At 39.9% G+C, this 20,232-nt stretch overlaps 1 protein-coding gene across 4 annotated transcripts in view; it reads right to left on the bottom strand.

Moving 5' to 3' along the window:
* Positions 1–20,232, bottom strand: part of grin1b (glutamate receptor, ionotropic, N-methyl D-aspartate 1b) — a 97,905-nt gene that overhangs the window by 61,006 nt on the left and 16,667 nt on the right. For all 4 annotated transcript variants that reach the window (XM_074670066.1, XM_074670067.1, XM_074670068.1 and 1 more), the window contains exons 3-4: positions 18,715–18,849; positions 14,828–15,004 (exon numbers count right to left, since the gene is read on the bottom strand). In XM_074670066.1, coding sequence (XP_074526167.1) covers positions 14,828–15,004; positions 18,715–18,849 — 312 coding nt within the window. The remainder of the gene's footprint in view (positions 1–14,827; positions 15,005–18,714; positions 18,850–20,232) is intronic.

Here is a 20,232-nt window from a genome sequence, read left to right as displayed (position 1 = left end):
ATATGGGCAGGTTGATTAAAACCAATAAAAAAGGGACCAAGTAATATCGTCATATCATCACAACAATCAGACGTGAGAAATATTTCTACCACGTGTAGTAACTTTTTAAAGTTTGACCACAGCCCATCTGGAATGACTGGGGAGATGGATTTTTTGACCTATACTGTGGCCAGCCACCAGGGGGAGCAGTTTTTGTGGTGACCACACTTCGAGCCGAGCAAGATGACATCCATTTTTTTTTTTTTTACAGTCTTTGGGTTGGAATAAATTCGTGTGGTGTGTTTTTTAGGGAAAATATGTCTCCTGATTTAGTCTACAAAAAACACCATCATCATCATCATCATCCTCGTTAAAAATACAGGAAAGCAGAATGCACACTTATATACACACACAGGTAAACGCTGGTTGTTTTGTGATGATTAATGTAACGTGACCTGAGAGTCGACATCTTATCCAGTCGTATGGTGAGCGTGATAGCATGATCTTTAGCGTGTTAGCTCAGCAAAACCGTGGCGCTTGACTGTGAGTGAATGTGACAAAGACATGAACTCCTCCCCGTTTGAAACCAAAGCTTCAGAGGTCTGCGAGGTGAGCCAGGAGCTGCCTTTATGATTAAAACAAACCTCAGTTCGATGTCAGGCTGGTGTCGTACACCTTCTTCTCTTTCCGTCAGGTTAGATTTTATCAGAGCAGCCTGTACCGAGCTGCGACTTCGCTCTGCGGAAACTTCTTCTGATGCTAAGCCGGTGTGGCGGCGGAGCGTCCCATTAGTCCTCCACTCAATCCGCTCCAAATGTTAATCTCATTAAATTTACATCCTGACGTACAGTCCCCGAACAGCACACTCTCACACACTTTATAAAGCTTTTCTCAGTGTCTGGCTGTGTCTGAGACTGATAATGTGGCTGTGAAGACTCTGCATTCTTTTATTTTGTGGTCTCAGTCTTTTGTTCATCCCCAACAGGAGGACGTTATTATTCTCCAGCCTCAGACTTTCACGTTTGAAGAGCCAGTCCAAAATCTTTTTTTCAGTGAGCTCAAAGTGGATTAGATACTCCTCACACATTTTTATCAACTCAACACAGACATGGTTTTAAGTCAGTTAGCTAATGTATGATTAATTCAGCCTCAGTGACTTAACTCAGAGTTATGTAACGTAAAGATGGAGGTCACATTTGGAGATAACTTCCAGCAACAAGCAAAGTGGCAGAGAGCCTGAATATTAGCTCTCGATTCAAAGAAAAACTATCAGCAGAGAGACGCTCGATTCTTAATAAAACATATTAGTTGGGACCTCGCAAGTCAAGGTACCACTTTTTAACAAAAACCAACATATGCTAAAAAGTTTTGCCTCAAAACAAAGGAACAAAAAATAGAAACAAAAAGAAAACTATATTATGGCTCCAACAGCTAGCCTTTGTGCTTAACAATTCTCTTGCTAATTCTTTACATCATGCCAGAGCTGCCAGACCTTTCGTCAACCATCTTAGCAGTTAGAAAACGCTCCCCAGGTAAACTCTGATTCAGGATTTTCAGCTCGAAGTTTTACCGAAGAAATGAACTCACAGAAGAATGTAAATTACTCCCTCACAGGAGATTCCTATTCAATAAATTTAAAATTGTATAAATCTCCTTTTTTTTTTAACCAAAAACGATATAAACAAAAAAGCACTAGCTTAATGCCAACATATACGGGAACTTGCATTGATGTGCTATCAGTTAGCATTTGCCGATACTGAGTACCAATCCAATTTTTGTGTTTGGAGATAAACTTTGCTGAAGAAGTGAGAAAGTGGAGCAGCACAGTCTTTTTATTTTTGTGTGTTAATAATACTGGATAGTAAAAAATAATGGTTAAAGCTAATTACGTCCATTTAACTTTGTCCCTCTGGATCCCAAACCCGCTGGCGGGATCAAAATACCACTTATTTTTAAATGACTGGCATTAACAGCCATCTATCCAATCCAAAATCTGAAAACTCTGGGGTAATTGTCAGATGCTCATATTTCAGAGGGTACCTGAATGTATCACATACAAAGCTGGAAACATGTCTCAACATGACGCAGAAGACGGAGGATTTCATCAACATCGCTTTGAATGTCATGTCTTCTCTGAACATTTGCAGAAAATGACCGGTTTGCTCACTAAATTTAGTTGAAAAAAAAATCTACGCTTCTTATGGCTTTCAGCAAACCCTAAACAGTGGACAACTTTTAGCATGTGATACAGTACGCTAAAATCAGAGGCTGCCCTGAACGCATCTCTCCGAAGACAGTGAGGGACTTCAAACGTACATATTAGACACCAACGGGACTATCACATGTTTTTCTACTTTCATGGAAATATTTATTTTGCTACAAACTTGATTATAACTTTAACTGACCTGAACCATGCTGTGTGCTGCAAGGCTCAGCAGAAACACCGGACAAACTTCTGTTGTCAAACTGATTACACCATGTTTTTGATCTCTGAGCCTTTTGTCCCTGTAGAGTCACCGTAAGGTGCTGTAAAGCAGATGTTACTGCTGTAACATATCTGGCTGTGCACATGTGTTCTGTAAAAAAGCTAAGTGTGGCTGCTTTTCTACATCACTGTACATTACTTTATCGTTCTCTCAACTTTTTGAGGCTGAGCGCACTTGTAGCGCTCGGTTTTACTGACATATTGGCGTTCAGCAGTAATTTTGGCTTTATGACTGCTAACACGAATGATCGGTTGAAAAGGATCGGCTAGAATTCCTGATCATTGCCGATCCTTTAAAAAAATGCCCAAATTGTCCCGATCCGATACTTGGGGTCAGGATAGGGACATCCTTGGTTCCGAACAACTTAAACAACTACTGTAACAACTTCAAGACACTATATAACAAGTAACAAAACAGTCCATCAACGTCACGTCCATGGCATGTGACTTTTACTTATTTTTATATATTAACGTCCAGAGATATCCAGATCCAGTGAACAATTTCATATTTATTAACTAATAAACTCAATTTAATGTTGTTGACCCGAAAACCTGTAAAGCTACTTTCACAGGAGGAATTGATGAGGGGATTGATAAAGATTTGCAGAATCATTAAGGGCATTGGCATCAACAAAATCTTGTAAATACCCATCCCTGGAAACGATTTGACAAACCAAAAAGCACAAACGGAAGTCATCTGGGTTTTTTCAGCACGGTTGCAGCTTGGTTTGTCCTAGGCCAGGAAGTTCGGCATAAACAGAAATGTTTCCTCGTTCAAACGTGATTTCTGAGCTGGCACAAACTCCTCTTTCTGGATTGATAAAGTTTCGTCTACTCTCATCAGGACTTTCCAAACGAAGCTGCTGATCGCCTCCGCTGCTCCGTACAGTACGTTTCAGTGTAACTGTACCGAAGCCTTGGGTGGCGTTCATCTTTATTTCATCATGAATCACATAAGATGGATGTTTAATTCAGAAACAACACGCGCGCTGCCGTTCTGTTCACCTACTTTAACTGAAGCGCTGTAATATTCATGGCTCTCCTCGAATATTCATGAGGCTCGCCGTGGCTCCTCTGTGAGACGGGAAGCAGCGTTTTAACTTTTTCTAAACTTTGACTCATCTGAGATCTGTTTTTATTTTTACTTCCTGTGAGCCTGGCTGGCTTTAATCTGGAATCAGGGCTGTTCTCCTGCAGATTGAGCCTCTCCAGAGACTCTGAATTCAGCTTCAGCTCCGCAGAATGTGATTTATTAAGTTGTCCTTGGCCAATGATAATGGAGGCTGACAGATTTTACTTGGAATTTACACGCCGGCGTGCGTCATGAATAATTCACGAGCCCCGATGAATAAGTTTCACTCTCAGATTAACAGGATGCTGAGCTGAAAGATTCATGTTTCCTTTTCCAGTAAGTTTGACAGAATCGCAGGTAAATAATGTAAATTCACAGTAAATGCTCACGTATCATTTTACATCCTGTTTTTTTTAAACTCTCTGATGTTCGTTTTTTTTTGCTCCGTCTTTGAAACGAGCTGTACAAACAAACTTTGCCTGACATGTATTCACAGAAGCTCTTACAAAAACAAATCCCTTCATAAGAAGCATTAAAAAATAAATAAAAATAAAGGGCAACATGGTTTCACACTCTCTTCAGAGGGAGTGCAGCAGCAGCAGGAGCCGAGCTCGCAGGTTGTTGTTTTTTTCTCCAGTTGGTTGGAGACGAGCTCACAGCGGGAGGACGGAGTTTATTCGCTGTTTCTACGACTGCAAAGTTGTTTCATTTACCAACTCGACTCTGACTCTAAATGATGTTCATTAGAAAATACAAACTAGATCCTTTCATGTGATTAATCTCAGATTTTGCAAGGAGGAAATCGTGACTCTCTTGCTAAATATGAAGCAATACTGCAGTTTACCCTGGTGGTTTATAAATGATGTAAAACTGGTTTTACAACATCAAAATATGGACAAACTGCACTGCCCTATAAAATTCAGCCTTGGCTTGTTTACATCGGGGTTATACCTTCTTTTAGTTCCATTAACCCTTGTGTGAAGAGGGAATTATACATTTAACCTGAACAGCGTATCTTGAGACTTAATTCTGTCCCTCTGGTGCCGCCGTAGTAGCCTTTACAGCTGAGGCCAGAGTTTTAAAAAACCCTTATGTAACACTTTGTTTTAGCTGCTGTCACTTTAAGGCTCCCAGCTCCACAAGCCCCCTTTATTCTGATTGAGCAGTCCTCTGGTAGTTTGTTGGAGGTGGAGCTAGACCTTGGTGTTTGAGGCCTGTGCCTCCAAAGTTTTATGAAAAACTGTCATGAGATGACATCGTAATTTCAGCAAGGCAAAACCCTTCATCAGCCAAGTATCAAACCGGCCACCAGGATGTTATTTTCTGTCATTTTGTCCTGAAAGAGTCAGAGTTTAACCCCAGGAAGCTCATTTTCTCCTCTTTCAAGAAGCAGCAGCTCTCTCTTCTTTGTCCGTTACTTTTAATTTTTTCGTCTCTTTTTCGTAATCTTTGTATTTGGAGTGGATCATTACTTTGTATGGCTCATTTGTTGGCCATGGACACCAAACTTTTTGTGGCTTCAGTGATATTTTTTACTACTTTTCTCCTGTGTTTGTCTGAATATCCTACATGTAACCATGTAACCATTGTTTACATGTGAACTCAGCTGTTAGCAGCCTGTAGAATGTCACTGCTAACTGGTGCTAGACCGGATGTTTCCCCCAAGGTGAGGAGAAGGAGGTGAGGACGACGTGCTGGTTCGACCTGTCCTTCCATCCATCGTTATTGGGAACGTAAGATCTATCTCTAATAAGATGGACGAGCTAGCTGTGCTAACCCAGCAACAGAGGGAATACCAGAAGGCAGAGTAGCATCATGCTATTCACAGACATGGCTAACAGAGCTAACACCAGACATCAACGCCACATTGGAAGAGCTTCACCTGCTGTGAGCAGACAGGATCCAGGAGACAGAGACTGAACAGACTGCTGAAGAAGCTCAGTCCTGGACCCTGTGGAGGTGGAGACTGGCTGACTGGACAATGATGGACAAGCTGTCAGCATCTATTTTCTTATGGACCTTTTTGTACTTTCTATACACTTTCTTACTTTGGTTTTCTTGATTGCTGCTGTGACTTCAATTCTGTTGTACTTGTTACAATGGCAATAAAGTTCTATTCTATTCCAAGTAATTTTGCCTTATTTTAAGTAAAAATTGCCTTTTTATCCTTGAATATAGACAAATGATATGAGCCACATTCAACTGACCAGTCCAAAAAAATGTCTGTTTTAAGGTGTTTAAAGACAAAAATGAGCTCTGAATTGCTTGTAACAAGTAAAGAAAAAAATCTGCCAATGGATCAAGAAAAATTACCTCAAAAATTTGCTTAAAACTAAAATAATGTCTTAATACAAGAAACTTAAAATAAGACATTTTTCTGGACTGGTCAGGTAAATGTGGCAAAGCAAAAACACTTGATAAGTTTTCAGTTTTTTCCAGTGCAAGCTTATCTTTTCTAACTATGTAAAGCCTGACTCGTCAAAAAACCCCTGAAAATTCATATTTTTTTAATCTGAGATGACTTGAACCCCCTTTTCACAAAAACCTCAAAAAATTGCTCAATCATTTTGTTTATGATAAATATTTTTGTATAAAATCTGACACATCAGGCGGTTCAAACAACATTTTCCATATAGTTTTTTGTAAATATCAATCTTTTCGACACAGAAAATACTCCTTTAAAAAAAAATGTGACAATTTAGATGTTTGTATCGCAACTTTCTGGTAATGATCAACAATTTTCCTAAAAAAATAAAAGTTTGTGGATGATTTCATGAGAGCAGCCATGTTGAAAAAGGCCAAAATACAACTTCAGCTGCCTGTAGTGGCATGATAATCCTCAAGGGGGAAGAATACTTTTTCATTTTAGTTTTTAACAGGCTTTAAAGGAAAAAATTCCTTGTGTTATTGAGATAGAGGTCTTTGAAACTCTTGAATCAATCATCTTACTTTCAGCGATATCGGGTTAAGGAACCACGTGAATGTTCTTGCCCAAATATTTGAAGAGTTACGGTAATCTAAAGAGCACTTTATGCGCCCTAATGTGTTTTAAAGTGTTTAGAGTTTAATAAAACTGGACTAAGATTTAATCCTTGAGTAATTTTGCTTCAAGCGAGACTCTGAAATGGGATTCTTAATGTACCTAGACCCTAAACAGACAGCTGTTGCCTCTGTTCCGGCGTCTTCATCCTGTCTTTATCCTGCAGAAGTAGAAACACCTGTGCTCCGATGCTCTGCCTACACCTCAGGGGAAGGTGAGCCGTCTGTCAGCTGAGGTGAGGACAGACCGCGGTTTAACTCTGAGGCGGATCGACAGCTGAGACGGAAACAGCTGAGATGTGTTTGCAGGCCCCCGACTCCGGGCTCCTTCAGTGTCGAGGTGATGAGAAACCAGACAACAGGCGGAAGGTGAGGAACCGAAGGTGACATGGACTGACAGACGGACGGACGGACAGACAGGCAGAGGAAGACAGAAAGAGTAAAGAAAAAACAAAGAAAGAGAAAAAACTCAACCTCCACCAAGACTGCCGGAAATGACTCCAAGAAACATATTAACAGAAATATGTCAAAGTGTAATAATCTGGATGATTAAGTGACACATGACAGAGTGTTTTCACTCTCAGAGGAAACTGTGAGATATTCACCAGCTCTTCAGCCTGTTGATAAAACTCCCACCACGTTCAGCCGAGTCCACAGACTCACTTCTGCCACGCTTTGTTTCCAAACACAGACTCAGAAACTGGACTTTCTGCTAACACGCCTCAAAATAATCCGACCAGTTTGATCATCCAGGGTTTGTGTGGCGTTAGGATGAAGATGAAAATGATTCTTACATGAGTGATTCTATAATTAGGGGAACAATAAGTCCATGGGATAAACATCAATTTTACTGAGTATTAACTTCAGGTAATGACTAATTTTACAGTGGGACATTTGGCTGATATTTCAATTTTATTTAATACAGAAAGTTAATTTATTTGGCTAAAAATGCAAATCATGTGTTGGAATTTGCAGTTTTTGGGCTGACTGATTTCTTAAATGTCAAGTTTGCTCTTCAAAATCAACATGTCCCAATTCACATTTTGGGGGTTTGGAGATAAACTTTGCTGAATAAGTGAGAAAATGAAGCAGCACAGTCTTTTTGTTTTGTGTTTTAGTAATACTGAATAGTAAAAACAATAGTTAAAGCTTACAAGCCATTTGTCCAATCCAAAATCTGAAAACTCTGGGGTAATCGTCAGATTCTCAAATTTCCGAGGGTACCTGAATGCATCACAGATGAAGCTGGAAACATGTCTTAACATGAAGCATGTGGCGGGAGAAATTCATCCACTTCGCTTTGAATGTCATGTCTTCTCTGAACATTTGCAGAAATTGACCGGTTTGCTCGCTAAATTTAGTTTAAAAAGAAAATCTACGCTTCTTACGCCTTTTTCTTACGAAGGTGGAGGGCACTATTGTATTTTATTTGATTTATTTTGCACAATTATGAAATAAACAAAAGTCAAAGATAACAATTATATGAGGCGCAGGAAGAGGCGAAAAGCCCAGAGGGCTATTTTGAAGCCGCCATCTAAACTATATCAAATTTACACAATACTATATGCACATAAAACATGCAAGACAAGGAGAAAAAGAAAAAGCAATCTAACAAAAACGAGTTACCAAGGAGTTATGACAAACTAATTACAAAACACATACCACCACAATTAAAAAAAAGAATAAATTGAAAGACCAAATAAAAAACATGAGTGGTCTGTATGAGCCAGTTCTATGAAGGATCGTATTGCCAATGACTCCAGAGAAAAAGTAAATGTAAATAAATGAAAACAAAAAAAATAATCAAAAAATATACACATAACTAAATTTAGTAATTTAGAAATTATTTTAGTAAATTTTAGTAATAAAATAATCCTTTGAACATCTTTCATAACAATTTGTTGAGGAACATTTCTTACACAGGTAAGAAAAATTATTCCGTAATTTGCTCCCTCTGTATCGGTATCTGGTTGTGAACATGTGTTCTGTAATAAAGCTAAGTGTGGCGGCTGTTCTAAGTCACTGCATCTTATTTAAACATTCTCTCATCAACTTTATGAGGTTGGGCGCACTTATAGCACTCGGTTTTACTGACACGTTGGTGTTTGGCAGCCGTTTTGGCTTAATGACAGCTAACGTGAAAGATCGGTTAAGAGGACCAGCTAGAATTCCTGATCACCGATACTTAAAAAAAAATGCCAAAATCAGCCCGATCCGATACTAGGGATCGGGATCGGGACATCCCTGACTAGAATACATGTTTGTGTTCATTATTTTCAGTGTTATTTGTTTCAAATTGTCATTAAAACATGAAAAAGCTGTTTTAAAAACTATTGTAGTAATTTATATGGATAAAACAATTCACTTGTGCGTGTCTGAGAAATCTGCGTGTGGTACCCATTGAATAAAAACCCTATAAATCATCAATGGTTTGCTCCAAAGTCACATGACTTAAATCGGCTGAGGTCCCATCCTTTTTGGTGTGAACCTTGAAGAAAGTGTGTCATAATTCAGCTCCTCCTCATCAATATTTTATCAGAATGATTGTCTGTACATGGGGCACATTAACTGTTCATCAACTGTGTTACCAACGTTTTCTGCTCTTCTTACTATAGATGTTATAAAAACCAAACTGTGAAGAAAAGGAGCAGAAATATGAGCTGATGGAGGTCAGGTGGTGGCATGTTCAAGGTCTGTAGTTAGCACAAGAGACAAAAAATGGAGGAAATGTCGACTGTGTTACTGTGATTTTTGAGCCATAATTCTTTTAAATTTAGTCTAAACTGTGATATAAATGATGAGGGACATTTCTAGGGAGCGTAGTCTGACATAAAAATGTTGAATAACTCTAAATTCAGTATAATATGGATTTATGTTGAAAAAATAGTCACCTTTCTTCATCTGTGTCCACACCAGTAATCACATTAGATCAACTCCAGTCGTGAATTTCACGCTCCAGATCTTTCAGAAAGCAGAATCCACACACAGGTGAGCTGAGCAAATTTCACAGCCTCCTCCTGGAACTGAATTACCGTAAAACCTGGAGTAGAAGTCACAGCGGTGGATGAAAAGCGGTCTATTTTTAGGGATGGGAAAAAAGGTTAGGGCTGTCTTCCTGCACGACAGTAAAGTCTACAACGAGCAGCGTCGATGCAGCTGTGTGCGTCTCTCTCTAGTACCATCTGTGTCCCCCTCATGAGGTTTGCTTTGCTGCCTCGAGCCTCTTCCAGAGCGGCAGACCCACCGGTTCACCTGTGCACCCAATCAGTGAGTCGACAGAATGAACAAGTCTCAGGTCTCCCTGTGGAGCAGCCTGCAGAGTCAGTCTGGGATTACTTTAACACATGTTTACGGTACAACTGGGTTACAGCGAGTGTTGACATCCAGCATCTGACTAAACGAGGGAGGAAAGCAGTGATTTTTCTTCGACTGTGTTTCTACCTGACAATCAGTTCCTAAGTGATTTCAAAAGAGCTGACATACAAAAAAAAAACCTTTAAGTCTGCTCTTGTCCGCTCAACCTGTCAATAATAACGAGCTTCTCCTGACCTTTGTTTTAGATTTCTGTTTATAGATCCCTCTACAACCTACGTCATCGTAAAGATGTGCATCCATTTCAGCAACAGAAGTGGTGTTAAGCTCAACTTCATGTTCTTTAAACTCAAACTGTCCACAGACAGTTTTCTGGATCCTTTATCAGGACCCAGGTCTCAGACTCAGCGCTCCGTGTGCTGGTCTTTGATTTGGGAGGGTTTCTGCTTCAAGATGCTATGATTTTTTTTTAACTTGCTATAGCAAATCAGATCTTATTTTGTCTTTAAATAACTTGAAACAAGAAATTTTTCTGGAATAGTCAGGCGAATTTGGCTTATTTTGAGTCTAAAAAGTTTTCTACTGAAAATAAGACAAAATCACTTGATAAAATTTCAGTGTTTTTCAGTGTTGCTGGCGCATTTTCTGGAGTTCCCCAAGGCTCTTTGTTCGGTCCTCCATATTTTCTTTTTTAAACAAATCAACAGTTTATAAGGTGCTTTTTAGTTTCTTGTATTGAGACATCCTAAACACAAAAAGCTACAGTTTTCTAACCAATTGGCAGAAATTCTACCCTTAACCAACCCTTAAGGACTCATTTTCCTCTTTTAATATCTTGAAATAAGCCATTTTTTCTGGACTTGTCAGGTAAACGTTGCTCAAATTGAGTCTAATTAGACAACTTTTGCTAAAAAAATAATAAACACTTGCACAGAATTCAGTTTTTGCATTGTGTTTGATGGTAAAGACTGAAGAAGCTCCATGTTTGGTCCTTCTTATTTTTTGGGTAAGGGTTAAATCAACAGTTTTTAAGGTGCTTTTTAGTTTCCAGTATTGAGACATCCCTAACACAAGAAGCTAGATTTTTTCTGACCCTATTGACAGATAATTTAACCCCTAACCAGCCCTTCAGGAGTCATTTTTATCTTTAAATATCTTGAAATAAGACATTTTTCTGAATTTTTCTGGGGACTGTGGCTCATGTTGAGTTTAATTAGACAATTTTAATACAAATGAAAAATAAACACTTGCACAAAATCCAATTTTTGCATTGTGTGTAATGTAAAAGAATAAAAGACTTGTTTTAGTGTTTTCTGGAGTTCCCCAAGGCTCCATAGTTGGTCCTTCAATTTTTTTTTTTTTACACATATCAACAGTTAATAAGGTGCTGTTTAGTTTCTTATATTGAGACATCTTTAACACAAGAAGCTAAACAAGCATTTTTTTCTGACCTTATTGGCAGATATTTTTACTCTTAACCAGCTCTTCGAGTAATTTTTGTCTTTAAACATCTTGAAATAAGATATTTTTCAGAACTTTTCTGGTGAATGTGGCTCATATTAAGTCTAATTAGACAACTTTTTTAAGAATAAAAAAATAAAAACTTGCACAGAATTCAGTTTTTGCATTGTGTTTGATGTAAAAGACTGAAGAACTTGTTGGAGCGTTTCTGGGGTTCCACAAGGCTCTAAGTTCGGTCCTCTATATTTTTTGTTTTAAAAAAAATCAACAGTTTTTAAGGTGCTTGTTAGTTTGTTGTTTTGAGACATCCTTGACACAAGAAGCTAAACAAGCATTTGACCCTATTGGCAGATATTTTTACTCCTAACCAGCTCTTCAGGAGTCATTTTTGTCTTTTAATATCTTGAAATAAGACATTTTTCTGAACTCTTCTGGTTAATGTGGCTTGAGTCTAATTAGACAACTTTTATTAAAATTCAAAAAACTTACCACTTGCAGAGATTTCAGTTTCTGCATTGTGTGTCATGTTAAAGACTGAACAACTTGATGTTGCATTTTCTGGAGTTCCCCAAGGCTCTATGTTCGGTCCTCTGTATTTTTTTGTTTTACACAAATCAACAGTTTAATAAGTGGAAGCAATTTTTCTGACCCGATTGTCTGGTTAATATCCTCTTTATAAGCACTTTACTTGTTACTTTGTCTTTAAATATCTTGAAATATGACACTTTTCTGGCCTTTTCAGGTGAACCTGGCTCATATTGACTCTAATGAGACATTTTGTCGAAAAATGCCTTTCTGTTCCCTGTTTTTTTTTCTTGAGTTTTCCTTTATTGATTTTGTTTTTATCCAGATTTCACTTTTATTTGGTGAAATTTCAAATAAAGAGGCATTAAAAGCAACTGAATCAGAATAAATGGTGAAATGGTGTGAAAATATCCAAAATATAAGACAAAATAGATGGGTCCTCATGTTTGTGGACCGAGGTTGGATTAAACATTTCTGTTGGAAAGTGTAGGCTTCATGGGAGATGAGTATCCTCTGAGTCACACCAATAATCTACACAGATTTATGTCTTCAGATGGAAAAATTCAGATCTTTATGCTGTCTTTTTGCTTTTGATATGTTTTTGTTTTTGAACAGAGACAGACAGGACACACATTTTCACCAATCAGGACCTGGTCTTAAATCATGGACAGTATGAGCTGGATAATCCAGAGATCCACAAACAAAGAGGAGGATCCAGCATCCTCTGAAGGCCCGAGGTGACTCAGCAGCTCCTGAGGTGAAACATGAAATCTGTTTGAACAGCACACGTCTGAATAACCGGGTTTCTTTGTGATCCGTGTAAACATCAGACTAAAACCCTCACATATCCTCGCGACTAACAAGCCGCACAGATCCAACACACAAAACACTTGGTGGAGATTAAAACAGAACAGAGAAGGAGAAAAGAAAGTGATGAAAGAGAAGCTGTTTGGAGAATATATAAGCCAGGAGGATGATGGAGGGATGATGGAGGGATGATGGAGGGATGATGGAGGGATGAGCAGAGAGCAGTTTCAGTTCTAAAATCATTTGTGGAGCTTCACAGATAATCTCACGGAGCACAGAGCCAGATAATGCTTTCTTCTTCTTCTTCTTCTTCTTCTTCTTCTTCTGTTGAATAATATAGACGCCTTTGTGGTTTCACGCCTGAGTTTCTGCTGTTTGTCTATAAACACACACTCCCCTCTCTGGGATCCCAGGTGAGACAGGTAAAGTGGTTTATGAGGACGCCATCATTAAAACATCATCAAGTCAGACTGTAGCTGCAGATTTCACTGTTTTTAACCTTTTTGGACAAAAGTATTGATGAGACGTTAAGCTGCAGCTGAAAACAGAATGTAGACACGCTAAACCACCACATGAGCCCCCTATTGGTGGAAGTGTCAAACTACAATTAACGGTCAGTGGTTTGTTTTGGCTCAGCTGCTTCGAAAGAGAAAATCTGGATTCAGGCGAGGGAAAGTGAAAAGTCTTACGAGCCGCTGTGAGGACTTTATAAGAGATACAGAAACAGTCTCACTTTTTTTAGCAGAACATGAATCAGTTTACGGCAAGTGAGAGGTTCCTCTCTGATCTGGTTCCTCCTGAAGAAAAGGACGTCTTTACGACAGTAAAGGTGTAACAGGCCAAATTAATCTCCCGATTGAACTATACCCAGGGCTGCAAACAGACAGTCTTTACCCCTCCAGGCCACGATGTACCCGTCTTTGGGAAGGGCTTTGGTGTTTCCAAAGTGTTTAATTAAAGGAAGGATAATCACTAAGAATACAAACAGTATTTGTTGTATCGGCACGTTGTCGGCTAAGATTAGCTTAAAAATAAAATATGAAATTTTATCCTAAATACCCCCTAAATCTCTAAATAACTATCCAAATACATGTATTAGACTTCATATTCATGGGAAAACAGTACAGACAATGAAAACAGACATTTCATTTAAAACACGGACAATCTACACTGTGACGCGACTTGAGACAAAGTGGATGATGCTGATGACGGCGTAGCACTCCGCGTCAAAAACTAGTACAAACAAAGCGGCAAAACTTCATACCTTGTCTATTTTCTTACGTACATATATTTATTGGGGACATAAAGTCAAAACGACGTAAGTCGAGGACCTCCTGTATCGTGCATCCCTAGTTTCTAGAGCTGCACTATTTTTTCTAACTGCCCTGGTGCCCCAGCAGGTGGCGGAGGGAGGACGCAATAAGAGTCAGATGTGTGTGGCCGAAGAAGCATACAGTTTTTTGCCCGACGTTCCCGTTTAATTTAGTTAATTTAGTTAGTTTAGTTAATAGAGGACAAAATAAACTAAAAAGTTATTTAATTTAATCGAAGTTTGATTTATGCCAGGAAAAGACACGTCAGCTGAAAATCTGCCTACAAACTCCTCAGTGGCTTCAGGAGGACTTTGACAGGTGAGATCAATCACTATCGTAGTTAAAACCTATACATCATTTTTCCATTTAAGCCTGTTTTTTCCTGTTCAGTCACATCTTGATGGATTTTTGATCCAATAATTTACACAAGAAAATTAAAAACACGTATATGTCTGCCCTGAGCCGAGCTTGTTTCAGCTTTAGAGGACAGACTGTTGGTTCAGCATCAAAGAGGAAACCGCCGTCGGTGAATTTGTGAGATTTGTTTTGTGTTTCCGAGTTAATCCTGGACTGAAGCTCTCAGGGTTTAAAGATGAAAGGTTTGTAGAAGTGAAGCTGCCTTCTGATGGATGGAGGAATGATCGGATGAGACAAACACACACACCTGGATCAGAACAACACATTGTTACATAAACAGACGTGACCTGCAGCACACACGTGTCCTCACACTGGCTGTGAGCGTGTCCGTTTGTGTGCGTCTGTTTTTGGAGTGTGTGTCGGTCGATGTGTGTGTGTGTGTGTTTGTGTGAGTGTGTGTGTATGTGCGGGGCTGACCTTGGTCTCCCTCTCCTCCAGCAGCGTCTCCAGTCTCTTCTGGGCCGCTCGGCCTTCGTGGTCGTCGCTGACGATCAGGATGATGTGGTTCCACCTGAACTCTCTCATCAGGTCGAACCAGACGTGGGCCTGGTGCGAGTACGGCGGCACCGTCCTCAGGAACGACAGGTGGATGCTCTGCAGAGAAACGATCACAGGGAGGCTCAAAAACAAGAAGGAAATATTATAAACGTGTTAAAAGCAGCTCATCACAAACGTTTAACGAAGTGACAAACGGACGACTTTAAGAGAGTGTAAGAAAAGGTTGAAGACGTGTCATTCAAAACAAGTAAAAAAAACTCTGCTGACTGGATCCAGTATCAAAAAAGCTCATAACCGCATCATCCAAATCACTGAACTCATCCATCGCTCCTTTGGCTCAAGGCGTCCCTCAGGGTTCTGTGCTCGGTCCTCTCTTGTTCATCAGAAAACTTGCTCCTCCTCTGCAACATCATCTGTCAACACGGTCTCTGGTTTGACTGCTACGCTGATGACATCCAGGTCTATATTTCCTAAAGAAACCCACTCCACAAGAACTTCACCACATTACAACACAACAAATCAAAAGCTCAAAGTAGGGTGGGGCGATATGAGAGAAAATCCTATCAGGATATTTTTTTTTATTTCAGTCGATATCATATTATCATGATAAAATTCAAATAACTATTTTGTCAAACTGATGAGTAATGCTCCGATGTTCATCAGTTAGCTGTGAAGACGTCAAAAGGTTATTTTGACTTGGTTTAATTTTTTCTCAGAAATTGAACATCACAGATGAACTGCAGAACAATACACAACACTTTTAGAGGAATAAAACAGGAACATCTACAGGTATTTTACTTTGTCGTTAGTTGGCGTGTTGCAGGTGATCTACTTAGGCCGCGTTTGTATGACGCCACAAACGGTCAAATCCGATTACATTTTGTTGCGTTTTGGCCTTGCGTTTAGATGAGACCGCGTTACGTTTTGGCCGAAAACGGAACCTTTAAAAACGCTCTCCAGAGTGGAGAGTTTTCAAAACGCTCCTCCATCCAGCCTCGTATAAACACAGAGCAAAGCGTGTCAGGGTGGACATAAAGCAAAAATGAAGTTTGAAGCCATGGAGGTGGAGAAATCAGACGTATGGATCACAGCAATTTTAACAACAACAAAGAGGGAGGTTCATCTCCTGCGCTCTCGGAAATGAACGTTCATTACGCAAGGGTGGAGAGCAGCGCAGCAGGCGAAAACACAGAGCTCTAGTTAAAAAAATCAAAGCTCAGAAATGGCGTTGTTGGATAGACAATATGTGTCCACTATTTTCATTGCACCTTTTAAGGGCTGCAACTAACATATTATTTTTGTTGTCGACTAATCTACTGGTTATTTTTTGATTAGTTGATTAATCACGATTATTTTGTGTTTCAACCTAATTTGGCCTTTAAAATGTGCAGACCTCTCATGCATTTTCTCTGCATTTACCCAGAGTTAGGTTCTCTCCTCTGATTGGTCAGCCCTGTGTCATGTGAGCAGGTAACAGGGAAGTTAAGTTGCTGTACACAGAATTGGTTGGCAAGATAGCTTATTAGTGACTTTGGGCTTGTTTTCTGATGTCTAGTTGCTTATTGGGGTTTGATTTGCTCTCTATATGATCCCGCCTGACCCCCGGACGTGTTTAGTTGCATTTCTCTACATGAGCTCTTTTCAATTCATTCACGCGCACTCCGCCCCTCCTCCTCCTCCACAGAGTTACGCAGAGATTTTTCCTCATCAATATTCCTCATGTATGAATTTAGTTTTCATATTAAATTATCCAATAATGTAGAGCCTCATGCAGTATACTGAAGTCTCAGATGTGTATTTACCGCGTGGTATTTCAAGTCACCATATGACAACAACAATAAAAACAATAATACGACGCGTCAACTGTTAAAAGTAGCATCGATGAGTTTTATAGTTGGCGTAGTCGATTATGTCAACTTATCGTTGCACCTCTGCACCTCAGCCCACAATGACCTCAGCCGTTTCTGTGTGACACTGTGCCAGTTTGCGCCTGCCTTTCAAACGTGCTAAATATAGACACAAAACAGTGACCCCTAACAGTTTTAGGTTTGATGAATCACTATGTGAGCACTTAATGATTATATTTGCTTGTCTTCCTCTCAGACAGGATTGGCTCATCAGACGTCAGTCAAAACATGACCTAATGAATTATATCGAAATTCTATCCACCATGTCTCATATTTCTATCCAGGAAAAGTTATTTGGTGGTTAGGGATGGGTACCAAACTAGGTACCAACCCAATTGCGTCTGTAGTACGAATACCGATTCACATAAAATCAGAAGGTACCGTGTTTAGGTACCTAAATGCGTCATTGTGACTGTGAGAGAGTGAAAGAGTTGGCGATTTTCCATGCTGGACATGAACACAGCATTACAAGGTTATATAAGAATAAGAATAAATATGTTAAACTGAAATACTCTTTGATTTTATTAAACAAATCCATATTTATTACCACATAAACACACAAAAACACAAAAAATTGGTACCTTTGAGTACTAATGTAGATTGCCAGGTACTGTACTGTTTCAAATGTGAAAGGTACCCATCCCTATTCATGGTATATATCTTGATTGCCCGTTTTATTGCCCAGGCCTAGCCCGAGGGCAACTTTTCCTTACAAAATTACAACCCATGTCATAATAATCAGGCCCCAAAGTCCCTCACAAGCCCCCCATCACAGCTTTCTTCCACCTCAGAAACACAGCCCACCTCCGTCCATTTCTTTCTTTGTTGCTAAAACACTATTCCACTCTTGACTTCTGCAACATCATCCTCTGCAGCACATCCTCCAAAATTAAGATCTAAACTGTTAAACTAATCATCATTTGTCGCCATGTGTTTGGTCTCTCACATTTTCAGCATGTGTTCAGATTTAATCATCTCTCAGAGCGAGCCAGGCTGAATTTACTCCTTTAAAAGAGATATTTCTGTACGGACTGAGGAGTCAGTGTGAAACCACTGAGGGGGATTCATGGTGTGTGATTCCAGGCTGTATAAATAAAACTGACATGCCAAATGAAAGCAGGACTAAGAGCATGATGGACAGATAACACCGGGGGGGAGACAGGGAAGGTCTTATTCTGCTTTGTTTCTAATTTGTAGCTTGACCCTTTAACCTTTTTAATGTCGGAGTTAGGCGACAGAATCAAACAGCTGCTGCTGGTGTGACAAATCAAACACTCTGGGCCTTATTACACTGGTGCAAATTGGTGAGCAGGGCGATGAAGCTGTCGTAGCGTGTTTCCATCACTCGAGGTTTTCAGCACCCACGTTGAGTAAGCAGCAGATGCACCTGCCTTCAACCGAGCACCCGAGGGCCAGATGGACTCCGGATGAAACACGACGACACATTTTTATGGCAGGAGGAGTTACGCCTCAAACAAACCGGCGATTCCTCTCCGCCGTGCCTCGACTTACGCTTCAGACTGACCTCTATAGATTGTTTAAATAAACCTCTCTGTCCTGAAGTCCTGACGTGAATATTTCATCGCTCGCCTGAATCCAGTGGAATACGCGGAGAGGAAGACCGGGATATTCTGGGACTGATAACACTCTGGATTATTTCATCAATATTGAAACGCTGAGAAAGACTCTGAGTGGTTTCCAGTTCAGCCACACAGCTGAGAGTGTCTGTGAACTGGGACAAACTGGACTAAATAATCCACATCCTGCACTCAGATTTCATCAGGTACACTCTGTTCCCGACAGCAGAGCAGCTGATGACGTCTGTCAGGTTACAGCTGAGATTTTATGTTTCGACGTCTTGGTTTACGGCAGAGATCTGAGGTAGAAAATAAAAGTTACCTTGTCAGAATAGATGGACATGCGAGTCGTGAGGCCGACGACAGGAATCCGATAGAAACCAGCGGTGTACGAGACAGGTGTGGGAGTCAGGTGATCGTTGGACTGAGGAGGGTGGCTCACCAGGATGGCATAGACCTGAAAAAGAAGACACAACAATTAAATTCAATTATCTGATCAGATGAAACCTGAAGATTCTTTACCTCAAAGCTTTCAGGGTTTACAACTCCATTTCTAGATCTAAGTTAACTTATTAAAGTTTTACGTTCATATAATTTAGAACAAATTCATGCAACTATGTTGATTTAAAAAAAATTAAGCAGGTTGATTATGTTAATACATAGATCTGTTTGGAAAATTGTTGCTAGGCGCCGCCCTGTGCATTTGGAGGGGATCATTTGTTGGTCATGGACACCAAACTTTTTCTGTCTTCAGTGATTTTTTTACTATTTTTTCTCCTGTGTTTGTCTGGAGATCCTACATGTAACCATGTAACCATTGTTTACATGTGAAATCAGCTATTAGCAGCCTGTAGCATGTCAATGCTAACTGGTGCTAGACCGGATGTCTTCCCACAAGGTGAGGAGAAGGAGGTGAGGACGACGTGCTGGTTCTCAGGTGTGAGCTAAGAAGTGACGACATGGACCTGTCCTTCCATCCATCGTTATTGGGAACGTAAGATCTATCTCCAATAAGATGGACAAGCTAGCCGTGCTAACCCAGCAACAGAGGGAACACCAGAGGGCAGAGTAGCATCATGCTATTCACAGACATGGCTAACAGAGCTAATATCAGACGCCAACGCCACATGTGAAGAGCTTCACCTGCTGTGAGCAGACAGGATCCAGGAGACAGAGACTGAACAGACTGCTGAAGAAGCTCAGTCCTGGACCCTGTGGAGGTGGAGGCTGGCTGACTGGACAATGATGGACAAGCTGTCAGCATCTATTTTCTTATGGAGCTTTTTACACTTTCTATACACTTTCTTACTTTGGTTTTCTTGATTGCTGCTGTGACTCCTGAATTTCCCCTCAGGGAGAAATAAAGTATTTTCTATTCTATTCTATTCTATTCTATTCTATTCTATTCTATTCTATTCTATTCTATTCTATAACACTTGGTTATGAGTGGAGTTTTTTTATTCATTAGATCAGTCGCAGAATCTTTGAGGCTCTGTATCAAAACCAAATACTGTAAAATAATTTGGACGTCATGTTGCTCAGCTTGAGGTGAGGTTGCCACAAAAACTGCTCCCCCTGGTGGCTGGCTGCAGTATGGGTCAAAAAATCCATCTTTCCTGTCATTCCAGATGGGCTGTGGTCAAACTTCAAAAATTAATACACCTGGTAGAAATGTTTCTCATATCCGGTTGCTGTGGTGATATGAAGATATCATTTGGCTGCCTTGTATCCAAGTCCTCTTTTTTGTAAAAAGTTTCATTTTTATTAGTTATAAGAGGTTAAAAACAAGGCTTTACGTCACGTTTGACATAACTCATCTGGAAATAAACCTTCTGGTGCT

This window comes from Halichoeres trimaculatus, unplaced genomic scaffold (assembly GCF_033239565.1).
Source record: "Halichoeres trimaculatus isolate MK-OKI-2021-1 unplaced genomic scaffold, fHalTri1.1 fHalTri1_scaffold_5, whole genome shotgun sequence".
NCBI classification, from domain to species: domain Eukaryota; kingdom Metazoa; phylum Chordata; class Actinopteri; order Labriformes; family Labridae; genus Halichoeres; species Halichoeres trimaculatus.
Note: the sequence above shows the minus strand (reverse complement) of the source record. Positions and strands in the feature narration are given on the sequence as shown.